Source organism: Eumetopias jubatus, unplaced genomic scaffold (genome assembly GCF_037043125.1).
Source record: "Eumetopias jubatus isolate StellerSeaLion01/CBP00866 unplaced genomic scaffold, mEumJub1_p1.0 scaffold_12, whole genome shotgun sequence".
NCBI lineage: Eukaryota > Metazoa > Chordata > Mammalia > Carnivora > Otariidae > Eumetopias > Eumetopias jubatus.
Window position 1 is genome coordinate 2,380,010 of NW_028274818.1, and position 19,268 is coordinate 2,399,277.

A 19,268-nucleotide genomic window follows, 5' to 3' on the forward strand; every position below is an offset into this window, starting at 1 on the left:
CGGAGGGCTGGCTTTGCGCGCTCCCCGCGGCCCCAGCCTGCCCGCCCTGCCCGAGAGTCCCTCCTCCCGGGACCCTCTTGCTCGCCCTTACCGCCCCCTCCCCGGCCTGAGACGGGTGGGCTCCTGCAGCCGCCGAGGCCCGCGGGGCGCGAGGCTCTGGGGATTCCGGGGCTTTCCGGGTGCTGGGCCTCCGAGGACGGACGGGTCCCCAGCTCCACCCGCGGGCGGCTCCCGGGTCCGAGGAGCTAAGAGAAGATCTATTAATTTCTCCGCGCAGAAATCGATGCTCTTGTCAGGACGGCGATCGATGCCAGCCCAGCCCCGCGGGGCCCCACCCGGCCTGGGGCCCGGCGCTGGCCGGCCGGGGTCAGGGGCGGTCGCTGGGGCCTGGGGCGCAGCTCCGCGGGGGCTGCAGACCGCGCCCCCAGCCCCGTGGAGCTCACACCTCTGCGCGCGGGCCTCTAGCGCCACCCTGTGGTCTCTCCTGAAAGCGGGCACCTCGGCTCCCTGGGCTCCCTTCTCCGGCTGTTTTGGGGCGACACCTTCCTTCTTGCCCCAGATCCTGCGTTTTGTCCTTTTGGATTCCCTTCCCCTTTCTTCCTAGGGTTAGAGAGTTTTTCACCTCATTTACCCCAAGTGATATCGTACACTCCCTCAGGGGCGCGCACCGCTAGGAGGGAGATCTGAGGCGGGGCGCTGGCTGGGATGACCCCGACCGTAACCTTGCCCCCGCCCTGTCATCTTCCCGCCCCCTAAAGGCAGCTGCTTTAAGCTGGGAGAAATAACGGATCAACTTCCCAGCCACCGCCCCCCACCCCAGGAGACACCTCTAAGGCGTTTCCTCTGGAGCTGGTGGTTTTGGGGGAGAAGGGGTGCGGGGTCCCCCGAAAGGGGTGGGGGCAGCCTTAGGACTGAGGACGGGAGGGGTGGGGGTGGAGCCAGAGGGGGCAGGGCGGGGCGGGGCGGGCCGCGGGCCCCGCCCATTCCCGGCGGCCGGGTCTTTAACGCTGTGGGCGCACGTGTCGTGGGAGGCCCGGCGGCCGCGGCTAGGAGCTAGCGCACGGACGGCTGCCGGCCGGCGCGATGCTGCGAGGCGGACCTCGCGGGCAGCGAGGCGGGTATGGCCGGGCGGCGGGCCCGGGCAGCCTGCTGGCCTGGATGATGCTGGCGTCCGCGAGCGCCGCGCCCTGCCCCGATGTCTGCTGCCCCCACGGCCCCTCGGGGCTGCGCTGCACCCGGCCTGGGGCCCTGCATAGCCTCCGCCGCCTGCCGGGCGCTGAGAACCTGACGGAGCTGTGAGTGTCCGGCGGGCGAGCGGGCGCGAGGGGCGCGGGGGGCGCGGGGGCGGGCGGGCGTAGCCGTGCCCCGAGGGCGCGCGCACTCTCGTCGGGCGGGCGGGGTCCGGAGCGGCGGGAGCGGCGGGCGCGGCGGGAGGCTGCACCTGGGCCTGCCTCCGCCACCGTGGCTCCCCGGCTGCCACGGCAGTGACCATCTGAACGGTGCCTGGTGCTCCGTGCAGCTGGGGCAAGGGGGTTATCCGCGGACCAGGTCTGAGACAGCCCGGCCATCTCGAAGCAGTCTTCTGGAGATCAGACAGGAGCCCAAGCTCTGCCTCTTGGGGGGGGGGTTTAGCTGCGGAGACCCCTCTGTTTGGCACCCTTACCGCTTTAGCCCCTTTCCAGGGGGGAGCTAGCCCCTACCCCGTTCCTTGCCATGATCGGGCAACTTCAGCTCTTGCCTCTGGAACTGGGATTGAACTGGTATAGGTGGGAAGGGGTGAGGAGGCATAGCTTGGTGGCTGGGCTTCTCTTCTCCCCATTTCCACCGTCTCTTGATTTGGGTGTAGAGAATGAGACTCCTGGCTTCTCTGTCCCTGCCCGGCTCCCTTTTCGCCCTTCGCTCCCTAGCTGGGGCAGAGAGCCAGGGCTCTTGTTGACAGACTGTCCTCTTTTCAGGGCCCCAAACTGGGAGAAATCTCCAGCACTCTGTAGTACTCCAACAACCTGCAGTAATTGGTTACAAAATACTGGAGTACTTGTTAGCAGCTGGTGAAACCTATGGGAGTATTCTGTAATAATTGGCCTAGAGGTACTTGAACATCACATGGCCATGCCTGGAAAATACTTGAGTATTCTATGTAGCTGATGGGGCCAGCAAGACTTCTAGAAGAGGGGAGGGACTGCTAGAAAAATCCTCGTCCTGCGCCGCCTGGGGCTTAGAGGGTGGTCAAGGAGCGCTGGCCTCATGCGGTGACGGGGACGGGTTGGAAGGCATCCGAGGTGGAAACCTGTCTCTGTCTGGAAGTTACTTGAGCAGCCTGTGATAATTGGCAGCGAGGTACTCCCGTATCTCGTGGTAATTAACGGGAAGGTTCTCAGTCTCTCTCTTTAATGGCCCTAGGGAGACCAGGAGATGAGGAGATGGCCTTGTCTGGGTCTGGGCCTAGGGCTTTGCAGGATGGGAGGGGCCGCCACCCCCAGCCCCGTCCCCCCAGGCCCCTGCACCTTCACACCAGGGCCCCGGGCTCCAGAATGTTCCCCCATCAGAGCTGTCCTCCTCGTTCCCTGCCCCAAGTGGGTCCAGCCCCCGGGAGGGTGGGTGGGGGGCATGGACAGGCTGGGCCGAGGACCAGGAGGCACGCAGAGTGGGGAGCTGAGAGGTCCCTCTGGGTGGGGCAGCAGCCTGACCCCCTGCCTCCGCCTGCCCGTCCTCTCCTCCTCCCTCACCCGCAGAGCTAACGAGGAGATAATGGACTCGGAAAGACAGATTGATGATGAATCCAAACGAATGAGGCAGCTTTGAGTGCGCTGCCCGACAGCTTGCACACGGCCACCGCCACCCCTTCCTGGGTCCCTCCAGCTCTAAACCCTGTGGGCGGGGGGGGGGGGGCTGAGCTCTCCCAGAGTCAGGGGAGGTTGCTCCCTAGGCCCCCTGGGACCTTTGACCCGCTACCTGGCTGTGCGGCTGGGCTGGGGCTGGGAAGGGGGAGGGGGAGAGGTCACGCAGGCTGGTCCCCGCTCCAGCCAGGGAAACGGCGCGGGAGAGGGGAGAGTTCTGAGAAGAGGCAGTGAGTCAGGGGCCCCTGGCGAGTGTGTGTGTCCATGTGCGTGTGTGCACAGGCGGGGGTACACTGACGTGCCGCTGCAGGGCACCCGGGTTCTCAGGAACTCTGTGGCGTGCCAGATCCCGAAGCTGGGCAGGGCCCAGGGCGTCGGCAGCCTCCATCCCCGAGTGCCCGTCCTTCTGCCCCGGCTCGCTCCCAGGCTTTCTCTGGCGCTCTGTCCTTATCTCTGGGTCTCTCTGTCTCCTTGTCCTTATCTGTCTGTGCCCTTGCCTGTCTCTCTCTCTCTCTCTGCCAGTCTCTTCCAGCTCATTGTCTCTTTCTCCGTGTCTCTGTTTCACTATCTCTGTGTTTCTGTGCCCCCCTCCTTGAGCCTTCCCATCACTATCTTGCCCTGTAAACCAGCCCGGCTGTGCCTCTCCACCTCCCGCCCCTTCTCCAGCCTCCCAGTGCCTCTGTCCCCCTTCTCCGGTCCCTCTTGGGGCAGGGAGGGGCTCAAGGGGGTCCCTGACCGACAGCCTCCGTGCCCTTGCTTGCTCTGCTGAAGGCTGGGGGCGGCGGTAGGGGTTGCTGCCCGAGTGTAGGGAGGGGCCGTGGCTTGGGGGGAGGTTTGTGCGCGCGCGCGCATGCGGGAGCGAGCGCACAGCGGTGTGGGTCGGCCCAGACAGGGACTGTGTGTTTGGGAACACGCGGATCTGCGTGGCCACAGGGTTCCCTCTGTGCTGTGGGGCCCAGTGGCTGTGGTGGGCCTTGGTCCTCTGAGGAAGCCAGTGTGCCAGCGTGACCCCCATTTCTGAGCACGAACAGGAGAGGCCCTGTAGAAAACCAGAACCCCGAGCTGAGTGTCTATGAATGTGGAGCCATTTGTGTGTACGAGAGACATATGAACGCCCACATCCGCTTGTGAGGGTACAAGTGTGCTGACGCGCCCACCTCTGCGTTCACGCACGCACAAGTGCGTGTACAGGCACGTGCGAGGAGGTGTGTCTGTGCATATGTGCGTGCCTGCATGTGCACACACGAGGGATGTGAGTGTGCCTGTGTGATGGTGAAGACGCATGCGTGCACATGTCTCTTTGTACATGTGTGCTCACGCAGGTCTGTGTGTGACCGGGTGCATATGTGTGCAAGTGTGCATTAGTGTGTGTGCATGCACCTGCAGGTGTGATTGTGAGGGAGGCAGGTGGGGGGATATGGGAACTCGAGTGTGGGCCTGGGCCCCTGTGACTCCCATCCCCTCTCCCCACAGCTACATCGAGAACCAAGAGCATCTGCAGCATCTGGATGCCGTTCACCTGAGGGGCCTGGGGGAGCTGCGAGACCTGTGAGGGGGCTGACTGTCGGTGTGGGGGTCAGCACAGGGCCTGGGGGACCAGTGACTCAGGGAGGCTGAGGATGGGGGAGATCAGAAAGCTCAGGGGTCTTTGGGGCCCAGGGTAGCTGGGAAGGCTGTGGGGGGATGGGGGGGTCCAGAACTCAGCACTGGGGGCCAGGGCTGTGGGCAGAGAGGCGGGGCCCAGCGTAGCTGGGGAGGCTGTGGGGGGTTGGGGCGCTCCAGGACTCAACACTGGGGTCCGGGGTCCTGCGTGGGCAGAGAGGCAGAATCCAGGGTAGCTGGGGAGGCTGTGGGGAGATGGGGGGGCGTCCAGGACTCAGCACTGGGGGCCAGGGCTGTGGGCAGAGAGGCGGGGTCCAGGGTAGCTGAGGAGGCTGTGGGGGGTTGGGGCGCTCCAGGACTCAGCACTGGGGGCCGGGGTCTGGTGTGGGCAGAGAGGCAGGGCCCAGGGTAGCTGGGGAGGCTGTGGGGGGTTGGGGGGTCCGGGACTCAGAACTGGGGGCCAGGGTCTGGTGTGGGCAGATAGGCGGGGCCCAGGGGAGTGGAGGCCTTGTGGGCTGACCCTGCTTCCCCCTCCCCAGCACCATCGTGAAGAGTGGACTCCGTTCTGTGGCGCCCGATGCCTTCCGTTTCACTCCTCGGCTCAGTCGCCTGTGAGTGGCCAGGGCTGGGCAGAGGGAGTGGGAGGACCCCCAGACTTGGGTGGCTGCTGGGCTTGTGCCCCACCCCCCAGCTGTTGTGAAGAAGGCCCTGACCCGCTCAGGGAGGTGGCCATTCTCCTGGGGCTTTTCCGCATCTCCTTCAGGGATGCTTGCGCTCTGGGCACCAGCAGGGTCATGGGTTCTCGCTTCCACGCTTCATGCTACGGGACGTCCTGGGCGCCTGCCCTGTTTTTCTTTCTGGAGTTCAGACACATACCAGTCCAAAGGGAGCAAGGGACTGGAGCGTGTTCCACATTCTGGCCGGGGCTCCATCTCCCACCCCCTCACTGGCCCCCGGGAGAGCCTGGGAGCTGGGGCATTGGATCCACCGCTAGTCACCCTGCCCACCCCTGGGAGTCACAGCTGCCCCTCTGTAGATGGTGGGGAGGGGCAGCGGGGGGCAGGAGAGGGAGACCCTTGGAGTCCCTGGCAGCCCCCTCTCTGGCCTTCTGGGGCCAGGAGTTCAGCCCCTCCTTCTTACCATGGCGAACAGACAGACAGACGGCAGGGTGCTGGGGGCCTGCCATTCATGGGGTTGTGCGGGGTCCTCTAAAGTCTCTGCTGTGTCCCGTGATGTAGCAACAACAGAGAAGGCGATGTTACTCACATCACTTACGACATACTGGGGCTTCAGGTAAAAACGAGTACCCAGTGACACCTCACGACACTTATGTCCGTGAATCTTCACAATCAACATGGGTGAGAGAGTGTGTCAGCTCCCTTTTATAGATGAGGATTCTGAGAATCACAGAGGCGACATTTCTGGGCCGAGGCCACACCCCGCTGTGTCTGGTGCTGGACTGGGCATTCTTTCTGATCCCTGTGTGGTGGCGCCCGCCCCCACTCAGCCCCCACAAACTGCAGGACAGCTAGGCAAGGAGACGGGCCAGGGCAGTCCCCGTAGACGGAGAGTCCCCCGGAGTAGCAGGCTGGCGCGGGGCTCCTTACCCAGCTCGCTGTGTGGCCCAGAGCTGGCACCTCTTGGCTGGCGCTCTCTCCGTGTCTGCAGCTGGGGTCCCGGGGGCCTGGGGGCCCTGAGGAGGGGAAGGGGGGAGGCAGGGAGAAGCCGAGGAAGTACTCGGAGATCCTGGTCATCATCCCCCTGTTCCTCTGGCCGGTTCTGGGCTCCCGGGCAGGGGAGCACAGATGGAGTCCCTTCCCCCAGCTGGGGCCTCAGCACTTTGCCAGCTGGGGCCAAGGCGGGGAGAGGGGAGCAGGCTGGTCCCTGAGACCCCCTCCCTGGGGTCTGGGGAGGGGGTTAGGTGGGGTTGGTTAACCCTCGCTCTCCCAGCGAGAAGAGGGGGACTCCCAAGAGCCTAACCTGTCCCAGCCCCAGTGCCTCCGAGGCTGGCTCTAGTTGCCTGGGCTGCAGAGAAGCCAGACGCCAGCTTCTTGCCCCTCCTCCCTCCTCACCCCGGGTCAGAGCGAGGTCGGGGGGCTCAAGGCGGCTGTCTCTGTCTCAACTCCCACAGGAATCTCTCCTTCAACGCTTTGGAGTCTCTCTCCTGGAAAACCGTCCAGGGCCTCCCCCTGCAGGAGCTGTGAGTGTGGGCCTTCCAGGGGCCAGAGCAGTGTGCGTGCCCGCGCACGCACATCTCTGTGTGGAGCTGCGGCGGGCGGTCGGGGGGCTTGCTCTCTGAGGACTCTGCCCACGCCCGTGACCCCCATCCAAGGCTGCAGGCCCCCTGGAGGGGACTCCTGCCCTGAGGGCGGCCGGGGTGTGGGGGCAGAGCTGGCTGGCTGAGGCCGTGTGCGCTCGGGAGCCTGGGGGCTGCGCCACCCCTGCGCCTGTGCTGGGCACGCCGCGCCAGCTGTGTGCATGTGAACCTCTGCCCACCTCGCCAGCACCCCACGCCCAGGGGCCGCCTGGGGCCGTAGCTGGGTGTGTGTGTGTGTGTGTGTGTGTGTGTGTGTGTGTGTGTGTGTGTGTGGTTGGCACCTAAGGCCCCTGGGTCACTGGAACACACTGCCCTTCCCTCTTTGTCGTCCTGCGCAGAGTCCTCCCCCGGCCTGTCTTCCTGAGGAGCCCGCTGGGGCAGGGGAATGCCATGTAGCCCCCAGCCGGCCCCTGGGCTTTCTGGATTCTCTTTCTTGTAGTAACGTCTTGTGCCTGGGGTGCCTGAGAGGACCATCTCCTCTGCCCCGTTCCTTCACCTCCGGATCCTCCCCGCCCCGCCGACTGACCCCACTCCCTCCTGCGTGTTACTGCAGGTCTCTGTGGCGCTTCAGGCCCAGCGCCGGCCCATCCCCGACTCTCTCGGTGTCCCCCATGCCCACAGGGTCCTGTCGGGAAACCCTCTGCACTGCACGTGCGCCCTGCGCTGGCTGCTGCGCTGGGAGGAGGAGGGGCTGGGCGGCGTGCGCGGCCAGAAGCTGCAGTGTCCCGGGCAGGGGCCCCTGGCCTTCTTGTCCAACGCTAGCTGTGGTAGGTGCCGGGGGCGGGGGGGGGAGGGTCCTGGGGGGGGCCCCATGCCTGTGGAGGGAGCACTGGGCAGGGGACTGCGGAACGGACATGGGCAAGAGCTGGGGGGCCTGAAGGTTGGAGGGCACTGGGCATGGCCGGCGGGGGCTCGGGGCCACTGAGGAACATGCGGGAGAAAGCCCTGGGGCTGCACCCTGCTCTAATGTGCCCCGGCCATCCTGGGCCACCAGGCGTGCCCGTGCTGAAGGTCCAGATGCCCAACACCTCCGTGGATGTGGGGGACGACGTGTCGCTGCAGTGCCTGGTGGAGGGGCGGGGCCTGGAGGGGGCTGGCTGGATCCTCGCGGAGCTGGAGGAGTCGGCCGCAGTGACGGTGAGAAGCCCTTCACTGCCCCGTCCCTGTCCCCCCCTCTTTCCCTCTCCCCTGGGAAAGGCTTGCACAGGACACAGGGGACAAAGCCCGGAAAAGAGAGACAGTGAGGAAGAAGCACATAGAACGCAAGGGAGGGGCAGATATGGTTTCGACCCATGAGGCTCAGACTCGTTCTGCGGGGCAGGCACACACATGCCCTCAGGGTGGGCACTGACCCAGCGGGGACCCCAGGCCCCTCTCTGGGAACATGGCGCTCGCTGCCAGAGAGACAGTCCCTGGACCCACAGACCGTCTCTCCCATCCACCGGTTTTGTAGACAAGGGAACAGGACCAGGGGGAGAGCGCACAGTATTCGTGGTCCTGCACCCAGCTGCATTCTCAGGGCCCTTCCCATCTTTGTCTGGAGATTCTGGAAGCAGCATTCTCTTGGGTGTGTGATGAGCTTATCAGTAAAGAAGGTCCAGGTCTGGGCCCAGCTTTCTCACTAATGAATTTTTGGACTGAGTTTCGGAAAAATCCCTTAATATGCCTACACTTTGGTTTTCTTATCGGTCAACTGAGGAGGTGGACGTGATGACCTTTGATGTCCCTGCCTGGTCGTCAACTGAGGAGGTGGATGTGATGACCTTTGATGTCCCAACCGCCCCTGGGCACTCTCTGGCTGCTATCTCTGTCGTGCAGATGTGTCTTTGGGCATCTTCCCGTGCCTGGCCCTTTGTGCTCAGGCAGACACGAGCAGCCAACAGCTGACTCAGGCCTTGTGGACAAGGTCAGCCGAGGCCGACAGTAGGCTGTGCCCACCCGTCAATCTGGCCCCACATGGGTGGGCACACAGGGTCCAGCCTGTTGGAGGAGCCGGGCCAGTGTGTTCACTTTGGGAGGGGACCCACCCCCAGGATCGCTGGAGGCCCCTGGAACAATATTGAAAGAAGGAGGAGCCACTGGAGCTGGGGACCCAGGTATGGTGGGGGGGGAACACGAGCCGCTGAGCAGAGCCACCGAGAGTGAGTGATGGAAAGGGAACAAGGCAGAGGCAAGAGGTTGGCCATGACCATCAGTGGAGAGACAGAGACCTCTGCTCAGCTGTTTTGGGAAATCCCAGGGTTTTGCTTTTCTCTTTGGGGATTTACGTGTTTGCTACCACTTCTGTTTTCTAGAAACTTCCTATAGAAAAGTCACACCCAACTGGGTTCAGTGGAGGGCAAGGGAGGCTGGTCACCCTCAGGAGATGGGACGGTGGCAGAGCAGCTCAAAGGAAAGAGTTGATGGGCTGCCCTGCATCCCCAGGGATTTGGGGGAGACGGGGCTGCAGACAGAAGCTTGGGGCAGGGCCGGGCTTCCTCTGGAGGAGGCTGGAAGCCAGAGCCTGCACAAGAGGCTAGAGAGCTCTTCTGGAACTTCGAGCTTCCATTCCAGTGGAAGCCCGGGGAAACTTCACCTTCTCTGGCACTTAGTCACAGGATTCCGCATTTCTGAAATTTCCAGATAAATGAGGTTTGTCCACTGCTCCATTGACTTCCATCATTTTATGGAAATAGCTTTCTGAAATGTCAAAAGATCATTTTGTCTTACCTCCTTGGCTTACAAAGCAAGAAAGCCACGGTTCGGCAAGATTAGGAACTGTCCTAAGGTCGTGTGACTGACACACATCCACAGTTTCTTAGGAAGAGAATCTGAACCCGATCGAGTCTTCTGATGATGATTCAGAGTCAAGTCACTTTGCCGCTAGCTTCACTCTCCGTGTTTATCTGCCAGAGGGGCTCAGGGTGCCGCCGCCATGCTTACCCAGTGCCCTGCCAGCCCGTATTTCTGGTCTCCCCTGGGCAGAGACTGTTACACTGCGTGTAAAGCAAGAATGAGTTGTGTCTGTTTGGTACTTGGGGTTCTTGACATCTGTTGAGCTGCTCGGATGGTGGTCCTGGTTCAGGGTATTCTGCACCTGTTTTGACGTTACTGGTCATGTTCTAGATTTTTTCGGATCATTAAATAAAGGGTCCAGGAGATGGTCTGCGAACAAGCTCTGAAGGCGGGGGGACATTCTCTCCTCTACCTCTTCCCTCCCCGCTCTTCTCTCCATTCCGCCTTTTTTTCCATCTGGAGCCACAGGGGTGCCCCAAAGATATCAGCTCCAGCCCCCTGCCTCCATACCCACACCTGCTGACACTCTCCCTCATTTACCCTTCTCTTTCCTGACCCAGCAATCTGGGGGTCTGCCATCCCTGGGGCTGACCCTGGCCAATGTCACCAGTGACCTCAATAAGAAGAATGTGACATGCTGGGCGGAGAATGACATGGGCCGGGCCGAAATCTCCGTGCAGGTCAACGTCTCCTGTGAGTCCCAGTGACGCCCCCCGCACCCCCCTTCTTCCCTGGAAAGAGGCTCTGAGGGGCAGGGGCTGGAGGAAGGGGCTGGGATATGTATCTCCACAGCTGCTCCCGCCCAGCTGTTTCCAGATTCCCATGAAAACCTGATCCTGTGGGGGAAGTCCTGGGGGCTGGTCAAGGCCAGAAGGGTGGGGATGGATTTCTTTCTGGCTCCCTGCCCAAGGCTTGCTACCTGAGGCAGCCAGCTGCCCAGCCGCTCTCACCACCTTCACTGCCCGCCCACCGGAGCACTTCTGTCCCACATCCGAGTTTTAAAAGAAGAGATTCCCCTCCCCAGCTCTTCTTTAGGCTCGCTGCCTAATTTCCCTAGGTCTGCCAACAAATAACTTTAAATCCTGTACATTATACAATTTTTTTTCTTTAATTGTGAAATATAAGGTAGATATGTGCATAAAACATAGACACTTTAAACAATAATTGGTCTTCGGCTCTTCAGAACACAGCCGCTTTCCTCTCCCCATCCTTTTTCTCTGAACCATCCCGACTTTTGGGATAATCATTTCCTTGCTTTCAAAAATAATTTTACACACGTGTGCTTCCCTATCAGTGTGGTTTAGTTTTCCCCGTGGGCGAACGTTCTAGAGATGGAATCCTCCTGCCAGTATTATTCTGGGCTTAGTTTCTTCTCTGCAACATTGTATTTGTAAGAGTCAGCCCTGCTGCTGGGAGCAGCTGTTGTTCCTTACGTCCTTTCCTGCCGAGTGCTGTCCCCTGCGCAACGTCTACGTATCTATTATCAAGAGGCTTTTCCTCTCCTCACATTGGGTCTATTTTAAACCCACATATTTTTTCCCCAAAAACCTTTTTTTAAGGTTTTATTTATTTATTTGTTAGAGAGAGAAAGAGAGAGAGAGAGAATGAGCAGGGGGAGGGGCAGAGGGAGAGGGAGAAGCAGGCTCTCCGCTGCACCGGCCGGCAGCCTGATGGCCGATTCTGGGCTCGATCCCAAAACCCTGAGACCATGACCCGGCCCAAAGGCAGACGCTTAACAGACTGAACCCCCCAGGCGCCCCTTTCCAAAAGCTTTTTAACTACATGTTTTTTGCTTGTTTGATGTTTAGGCCCTCTCCCAATCTTTTTTTTTTTTTTTTTAAGATTTTTTATTTATTTATGACAGAGAGAGACACAGTGAGAGAGGGAACACAAGCAGGGGGAGTGGGAGAGGGAGAAGCAGGCTCCCCGCTGAGCAGGGAGTCCGATGCGGGGCTCGATCCCAGGACCCTGGGATCATGACCTGAGCCTAAGGCAGACGCTTAACGACTGAGCCACCCAGGCGCTCTTACCTCTCCCGATCTTCTTAAGCTTGATTGCACTTCACTTTTCTGGATCCCTTATCCAAAAGACTGTGCGTTTAGTTCCCATAGCCAGCACCCGCTTCCCTGGGGCCGTCACTTACGGCCACCACAGAGGCTGGCCAAGCCTCTGGATTGTATGCAGCTGCTGACTGGTTCATTTAAGATTGACTGTCAGCTTTCTTTAGGAGGTCCCTCCTTGTGCATTTCTTCGGGCCTGCTGGCCAGTTTCTCTTAGGCCCGCCACCTGATTTCTGGCTCTGCCCCCACCCCCCCGACTTGTCAGGTGGGCGCTGGGTCCCCTCCGGCTGCTCCCTGACTTCTGGCTGTCGCCCTGTCTGGCCCGCAGTCCCGGCCAGTGTGCAGCTGCACAAGCCAGTGGAACTACACCACTGGTGCATCCCCTTCTCGGTGGACGGGCAGCCGGCGCCCTCTCTGCGCTGGCTCTTCAACGGCTCCGTGCTCAACGAGACCAGCTTCATCTTCACCGAATTCCTGGAGCCCGCGGCCAACGAAACGGTGCGGCACGGCTGCCTGCGCCTCAACCAGCCCACCCACGTCAACAACGGCAACTACACGCTGCTGGCCGCCAACCCCTCCGGCCAGGCCTCCGCCTTTGTCATGGCCGCCTTCATGGACAACCCTTTCGAGTTCAACCCCGAGGACCCCATCCCCGGTGCGAGGGCCACCCTGGGCCCCGCCCCTCTCCGGGGCTGCCCGCTCCCCGGGGCACAGACCCAGGGGCCGCGGGGAGGCCTGGTCCTGACCGCAGTTGGAGTGCCTGGTCCTGGACGGAAATGAGCCTGGAGCTCTGGTGTCCGGCTCCACGCTGGCCTCCCTGCCCCGCCTCCCCTGAACCCCGGGAGCCCCGAACCCCTGGGCTGCCCCGCTCCCTGGGCTGGCGGAGGAGAGGGCGGTGCACCAGGGCGTCGGTGGCCCAGCTGGAGAAGGGCTATGTGCCTCTTCTCCTCGAGGTCCAGCCGCCCCACCTCCCCACCCCACCCCCTGCCCCAGGAAGGGATGAGTGGGAGGGGCCTCCCTGCCCCTCTGCCCCCCATCTGACTGCTTTCTCTCTTCCTCCCACTGCAGTCTCCTTCTCGCCAGTGGGTGAGTAGCCCAGGCCGGAGGGCAGGTTCTGTCTGGTCCCTGAAGCCGAGGCTGGGGCAGAGGGCACGGCTGACCTGATCCCTGAGGGCTCAGTGGGGGGTGGGGGTGGCGGGGGGGGGGGAGCTGCTGCTGGAGACACGGCGTGGGCCGAGGCCCACTCTCCGTGCCCTGTGTCCCCGCAGACACTAACAGCACGTCTGGAGCCCCGGTGGAGAAGAAGGATGAAGCCCCTTTTGGGGTGAGCATGAGATGGGGCAGGTGGTCTCAGCCTCGGGATCGGGAGGCTGGGCTCGCGGCTTGTCCAGGAGGAGTCCGCAGGTCTGGGGGCCCGGCTCTGGGCTCCCACGCAGGACGGGGAGCTGTTTGCTCGGAGGGGGGCTCTGAGGGAGCAGGAGAAGCTGGGCTCTGACCACCCCCGCCCCCCAGGTCCCGGTGGCCGTGGGCCTGGCTGTCTTTGCCTGTCTCTTCCTTTCCACGCTCTTCCTTGTGCTCAGCAAATGTGGACGGAGGAACAAGTTTGGGATCAACCGTGAGTCGGGGTGCTGCAGCGGGGCTGTCCGTCCGTCTGTCTGTGTGTCCGTCCTGTTGGCTTTGTTTCCCACTGGCTCTCCCTGACCCCGTCCTCCGTGTGGGGGGCCTGCACACGGTGGAGAGCGAGGGGGTGTGCACTGGGGTGGATGCGGGCCTGGCTGCGGGGTGCGTCTGTCGGGTCTGCGGCTGGGAGAGCGTCAGGCAGCAGCTGCTAATTGGCAGCTGGATTATAGTCAAACACTAAGTGGGTCTGGGAGGTCTGAGCTCTGCGGGGGGGAGTTCTTTGGTGGCCCCACTGGGCCTGGGGTTGGGCAGGAGCCAGACAGAGAGAGGCCATAGTGCCTCCCCCGTCCCCTGCGGGCTGCCTCGCTCCCTCGCTCCCCTGCCCCTCCCCTGCAAGTTACAGGCCGGGGTTGCCTGGTGCCCTGCAGCCCGACAGGGGCCGGGGTGTGTACCTGGGTTGTGACCCCTCCATGGGGCTGTGTTGCTTCCCCAGGGGCAGCTGTGCTGGCTCCAGAGGACGGATTGGCCATGTCCCTGCATTTCATGACATTAGGTGGTGGCTCCTTGTCCCCCACTGAGGGCAAAGGTTCTGGGCTTCAAGGCCACATCATCGAGAACCCACAATACTTCAGTGATGCCTGTGAGGAGCTATCCTGGGTCAAGGGTGGGGGTGAGCCTGGGTGTGTGCGCGCGTGTGCGTGCGTGTGTGTAGAAGCCCCTGGTATCGTCTCCTTTGTCCACCCCAGGCCTGAATCAGCCTCCCCTCCCATCCCTCCCTTCCCCGTCCATACCGCAGTATGGGGCTTTGGGGAATGCACAAAGGCTCAGTTTCAGTCCCCAGGCACCCCCTTGGCTGGCAGCCTTGCGCCGCCCCCAGGCCTGCCGGCCAGTCCTTCCCAAGATGGGGGCTGAGGTCTGACCCCACAGGTGTTCATCACATCAAGCGCCAGGACATCGTGCTCAAATGGGAGTTGGGCGAAGGCGCCTTTGGGAAGGTCTTCCTTGCTGAGTGCCACAACCTGTTGCCTGAGCAGGACAAGATGCTCGTGGCCGTCAAGGTAAGACCCTGTCTACGAGCTGCCACTGGCCTGGGTCCCATGTCCCAGAGCACCATGGTTCCGGGACCAGGTGCTCAGGCTGGGGGGTGGGCTGCGGGGTGTGGCCCCCTTGGGTGTGGGCAGGGGAGGAGGGCCCCTCACCCTGTCCCGCCGCGCCCCGGCGTCCAGGCGCTGAAGGAGGTGTCGGAGAGCGCAAGGCAAGACTTCCAGCGAGAGGCCCAGCTGCTCACCATGCTGCAGCATCAGCACATCGTGCGCTTCTTTGGGGTCTGCACCGAGGGCCGTCCGCTGCTCATGGTCTTTGAGTACATGCGCCACGGTGACCTCAACCGCTTCCTCCGGTAGGAGTGCCTGGCCACCCATGCTGTCCTCTTGGCTCTGAGCCCCTGTACCCCTTCCCTACAAGCGCATCCCCGATGGTCTGTCGAACCGAGGGGGGACACCAGACATAGCAGGAGGGCCGGGCTCCTGTCCTGGAGGAGCTCAAAGGCGGGTGTGTGGATGGGGGGCCGTCTGCGCCAAGGACATGGTAGCGGTAGTTGGGGGGGTGGGACGCGAGCGGAAGTCAGGATAGTGACTTGCGGAGAGTGTGTTTGCACGTGCGGGGGGCGCGCAGAAGCCAGGCCTGTGGGGGTGACAGTGTGGAGAGCTACGGTGACAGTAACAGGCCTTCCAGGTACTCTGCTCCCACTCTGCACCCTGGCTGCATGTGCATGGACACGTGTGTCTGAATAATCACCCAAATATATATGTATTCTTCATAACCTCCAAGCGTATATGGCCGTTTATACTCGAAGAATGTCTTTAAAAATTAATTTCTTTTGCTGTGGACAGAACAACTCTGACACATTTACTAATGTGTGCCGACGATTTTAACAGCTTTAAGAAATGTGCCCATTTCACAGATGAGGCGTAAGTGGCTTGCCCACAGGCACACAGGAGGGAGTATGACCCTAAGTAGAGCCCTGCTCTCAGCCCCTGACTGTGATGGTCGCATGTTCCCTTTGTTGAGTCCTTGGGTGAGAACGCCCCCTTTCCCAGGATGGCGCCCTGTGAGGTGTGAGGCGGGTAGGGGGAGGGCCAGGCTTGCACTCAGCTTGACCTCCTAGCTGAGCCAAGTAGCTTTCCTCTCTGACCTCAGTTTCCCTGACGGTAAGAGGGACAGTGGGGGGGGCTGGGGTTCTGGATGAGAAAGCGCTGTGTGGCTGTCCAGCTGATGGTCGTGATTTGGTCTCCGAATACCCCCCTGGGACTGAAGGGTCATCCACGCTGTCAGGCTACAGAATTCGGTTGGGGGAGACCTCGAGTCTGAGCTTATCCTGTGGCGGAGGAGGAGCCCGTGCAGGGGCAGGCGGGAGGTGATGAGAGCCCATGTGGAGTGTGGGGGTGGGCGGGCTCGGGGGACTGGAGTCAATGGGAGGCCAGACCGGAGGCCCGGCTCACCAGACACTGTGCGGGCTCAGTGCTGAGTGCGGGGGATGCAGGCCCCCGTCTGGGACCCAGGCTCTGGGAGAAGTGGCTCTTAACGCTGCAGGAAGCACAGGGAACCAACGGAGGGAATCGTGAAGGCTCCTAGATAAGTCTGGAGGACATTCCCTAAGAAGCCCGGCTGTTCCTTCGAGGCTCGGGGCCTTTGCATTTACAGTTCCCTTTGCCTGGAACACCAGGTCTCCCTCCCAGTCACTTCACCCACCTCTGTCTCTGACCCTTTTGAATGGCTTACTCACCTCCTTTCTTCAGGGTTTCCATCTCAGTTGAAATGTCTCTTCCTCCAAGAAGTCTCCCCTGACTTCTCCCATCCCTAGCCCGAGTGCCCATCAGGTGCCCTGTTGATCTGTAGCTTACTCTCCACGGTAGCGCTGGTGATCGGCACACTGCAGGTGTGTAGTAAGCCCCTGCCATACGTGAAAGAATAAACAGATGAGGAGAAAGTTGGCCCGTGGGCAGGGGCCGACCCGACAAAGCCATGGGCTCGGGCAGGGGTCAGAAGAAGGAATATCTGGGGAATGGAGCTGAGTGACCAGGGACGGATCTGGAGTGGTGGCTGTGGGAGGTGGAGGGTGTCCTGGAGACCTTTGGCAGGAAGAAGGACCCCACGGGAGGCTGAATATTGAGGGCAAAGGTGAGAGAGACAGGAGGACCCCCAGGGTTCAGGCTTGGAGCCCGGGGGGGGAAGCTTCCTTTCACGGAGGCAGGGGCAGACCTGGGGAAGAAGCTAAGCATCTAGAGGACCCAGTGAAAGGTGTCCATGGGCAAGAGTTGCAGGGGCCAGGGGGCAGCTGGCTGCTGGGCTCAGAGTTTGAGGGGGCTGCCTGGGGGGGGCGTGAATGTGGAAAGTGTGGGCAGTGGTGGAGGCTCTGGAGGTGGGCCCACCCGGTGGCCCCCCCTCCCAGGCCCTCCAGACACCTGCCTCCCTGTTCCTTCCTTCCTCCATTCTCGGGAGTCTCCTCCCCCCTCCCACCCCAGGCCCCCTGGTTCCGTGACCTCAGCCTCCTGGGGGCTCCCCGTCCCCCAGCCGGGCCTCCTCTCCCTCACTCTTTGGCAGGTCCCACGGGCCTGACGCCAAGTTGCTGGCTGGCGGGGAGGATGTGGCTCCCGGCCCCCTGGGCCTGGGGCAGCTTCTGGCCGTGGCGAGCCAGGTCGCAGCGGGGATGGTGTACCTGGCTGGTCTGCACTTCGTGCATCGGGACCTGGCCACGCGCAACTGCCTGGTGGGCCAAGGCCTAGTGGTCAAGATCGGGGACTTTGGCATGAGCAGGGACATCTACAGCACGGACTATTACCGAGTAAGGGTCCTTGGGCGCCCCCTCGGATGGGGGCACGCCCTCCTCTTCCTGGGCGGCGTGGGGGCCCAGGCTGCCCCGCTCTGGACTCTAACCCCGCTTTTACCTCCTGGGCCACGGAGGAGGGTGTGTCTCCGCTCTCTGGGACGCACAGAGACGCCACCATCGCTTTTTCCCTCTTAGCGCCGGCCCCCAGAGCCCCTTCCATTCATCTTTAATGATGGGGCGGGGCGGGGGGCACGGCGGGGGCGGGGGCGCCCCCTCCCCCCCCGCAATGACGCGGCACCGCCCACAGGTGGGGGGCCGCACCATGCTGCCCATCCGCTGGATGCCCCCCGAGAGCATCCTCTACCGCAAGTTCACCACCGAGAGCGACGTGTGGAGCTTCGGCGTGGTGCTCTGGGAGATCTTCACCTACGGCAAGCAGCCCTGGTACCAGCTCTCCAACACGGAGGTCAGCCCTGCCCGCCGCCCTGGCCCTGCTCCTCAGGTCCCCTGGTGCCCCCATCCCACTGCCGGGGCCCCATGCTGAGGAGGCTGGGTCTCCTCCACGCTCCCCCCCCCCCCCCGGTCCCCTTCTCTCCTTGAATTCTTCCCCACTCGGATTCCTGCCTCCACTCACTGTCCGAGCCCAGGCCCAGCTGGCTCCTGGGGGAGCCTCAAAGCACTTTACAGATGGAGCCCAGACCCCATGCTGAGCTGCATTTTATAGACCCGGTAGGCATTATCAGGGAGGAAGGGAGAGGCTTGGAAGAGATGCAGAGCACAAGAGGGCCTGATACTGCAGCAGGAAGGCTGGAGGTCAGACTGCAGGAAGGACAGGCCCGTCCCTCCCTCTGCCCTCCCCCTTGGACACCGCCAGAGCAGGCCCCAGGTGTTCTGTCTCCCAGAGCAGCTCCCCCCACCCCCTCCTTGGCTCGCAGCTGTCAGCTTCCATTTCTCCTCCTAATGCAGTCTGCTCCCTGGAGGCTGCTGGGGTGGGGGAGAGGGTTATAGATTTTAATTTTCTCAAGCACGGAGAGAAGGAATGGAATTAGTGCTGCCCATAACCCAAGTCCTTTAATGGGGAGGGAGGGAAGGGCGGGGAGAGCCTCCAGGCCCCGTCACCCATCTCCCTGCTGCCATCTCTCCTTCTTTGGATCCCTTAGCTGCTCTAACAGTCCTTCCTGGAGTCTAACTTGGATCTTTCCTGCTGTAGTTTCTGTTCAGAGGTGCTAGGACCCCACAGAATGGTACCTACAGAAGACAAAAGGAATTGGGGTTGCTCCGTACCTTAAATCGCCAGCCAGCCAGTTTTCAAGGCCTTTGCCTGCAATCCTGCTCTACTTTCTTTTTGCCCTCTGGAGCTGAGAGGTGGAGGACCCTTCCCTTCCTCCATTCAGCCCTCGGCCCTGGCTGATGGATTTGGCAAATGCCTGGGCCCCTCCCCTTCCTCAAATCACCTGGCCAGTCTTCCGAGGGTCTGATTCCAGCCCTTCGGGAAGCAGTCCTACCCCCAGCTCAGCCTTCCCAGCCTACCTACCTGCTCAGTGTCGGGGTGGAAAGGAATCTTGGGATTTGCTGCGTCCTTTTAGATTATTCATAGCCAAGAGGCCCAGACATCTGTGGGACCCGCGTGGAGAGCTCAGGGAGGTGCGGGGGGCTGCCGCTGCTGGCCTCCCCCTCCCGCTCCAACTCAGTGCTCCCTCTTCTCTCTCCCTCCGGTGGTCCCAGGCAATTGAGTGCATCACGCAGGGGCGGGAGCTGGAGCGGCCCCGGGCCTGCCCGCCGGAGGTCTATGCCATCATGCGGGGCTGCTGGCAGCGGGAGCCCCAGCAACGCCACAGCATCAAGGATGTGCATGCCCGGCTGCAGGCCTTGGCCCAGGCGCCTCCCGTCTACTTGGATGTCCTGGGCTAGGCGGCCAGCCCAGGGGCTGTGCAGCCCGAACACTGGGGCCTGCCCTCAGTAACCCCTGCAACTCCCAGCAGCCCCAGGGTGACCTCAAAGCATCTAACCCACCCTCAGCATGCCAGAGGGGACAAGTGGGGTCTGGGGGTGGAGGTTGTCCCTGCTTCTCTGGGCAGGGTCCCGTCATAGCAATTATATTTATTATCCCTTGGCCGTGTGTCTCTTGCCAGTTCTTGGGATGACGTCACTCTGGGAGAGGGGGATTGAGCCGCGGGTAGGGGGTGCTCCTCCCCTCGCTAGTCCCCGTCAGCGGGAGTCCTCCTTCC

At 62.2% G+C, this 19,268-nt stretch overlaps 1 protein-coding gene across 2 annotated transcripts; it reads left to right on the forward strand.

Moving 5' to 3' along the window:
- The first annotated feature begins 1,083 nt into the window (after nucleotides 1–1,083).
- On the forward strand, nucleotides 1,084–18,951 carry NTRK1 (neurotrophic receptor tyrosine kinase 1). Of its 2 annotated transcripts, XM_028090196.1 has the most exons (17): nucleotides 1,084–1,295; nucleotides 4,311–4,385; nucleotides 4,979–5,050; nucleotides 6,571–6,639; nucleotides 7,378–7,523; nucleotides 7,751–7,893; nucleotides 10,092–10,224; nucleotides 11,920–12,246; nucleotides 12,660–12,677; nucleotides 12,860–12,915; nucleotides 13,104–13,206; nucleotides 13,705–13,851; nucleotides 14,139–14,269; nucleotides 14,438–14,610; nucleotides 16,815–17,055; nucleotides 17,348–17,506; nucleotides 18,766–18,951. In XM_028090196.1, the coding sequence occupies exons 1-17, from the start codon at nucleotides 1,084–1,086 to the stop codon at nucleotides 18,949–18,951; spliced, it is 2,391 nt and encodes a 796-aa protein (XP_027945997.1). The 2 variants fall into 2 exon arrangements, with proteins under 2 accessions (XP_027945997.1, XP_027945996.1); XM_028090195.1 differs by lacking the exon at nucleotides 12,660–12,677.
- The last annotated feature ends 317 nt before the right edge of the window (nucleotides 18,952–19,268 follow it).

Bases quoted from the DNA above. Each gene is read 5' to 3' on its own strand.
- NTRK1 (XM_028090196.1), top strand. From the start codon at position 1,084: ATGCTGCGAGGCGGACCTCGCGGGCAGCGAGGCGGGTATGGCCGGGCG. The intron at 1,296-4,310 runs GTGAGTGTCCGG...CTCTCCCCACAG, and splicing joins GCTGAGAACCTGACGGAGCT to CTACATCGAGAACCAAGAGC. The intron at 13,852-14,138 runs GTGAGGAGCTAT...CTGACCCCACAG, and splicing joins ACAATACTTCAGTGATGCCT to GTGTTCATCACATCAAGCGC.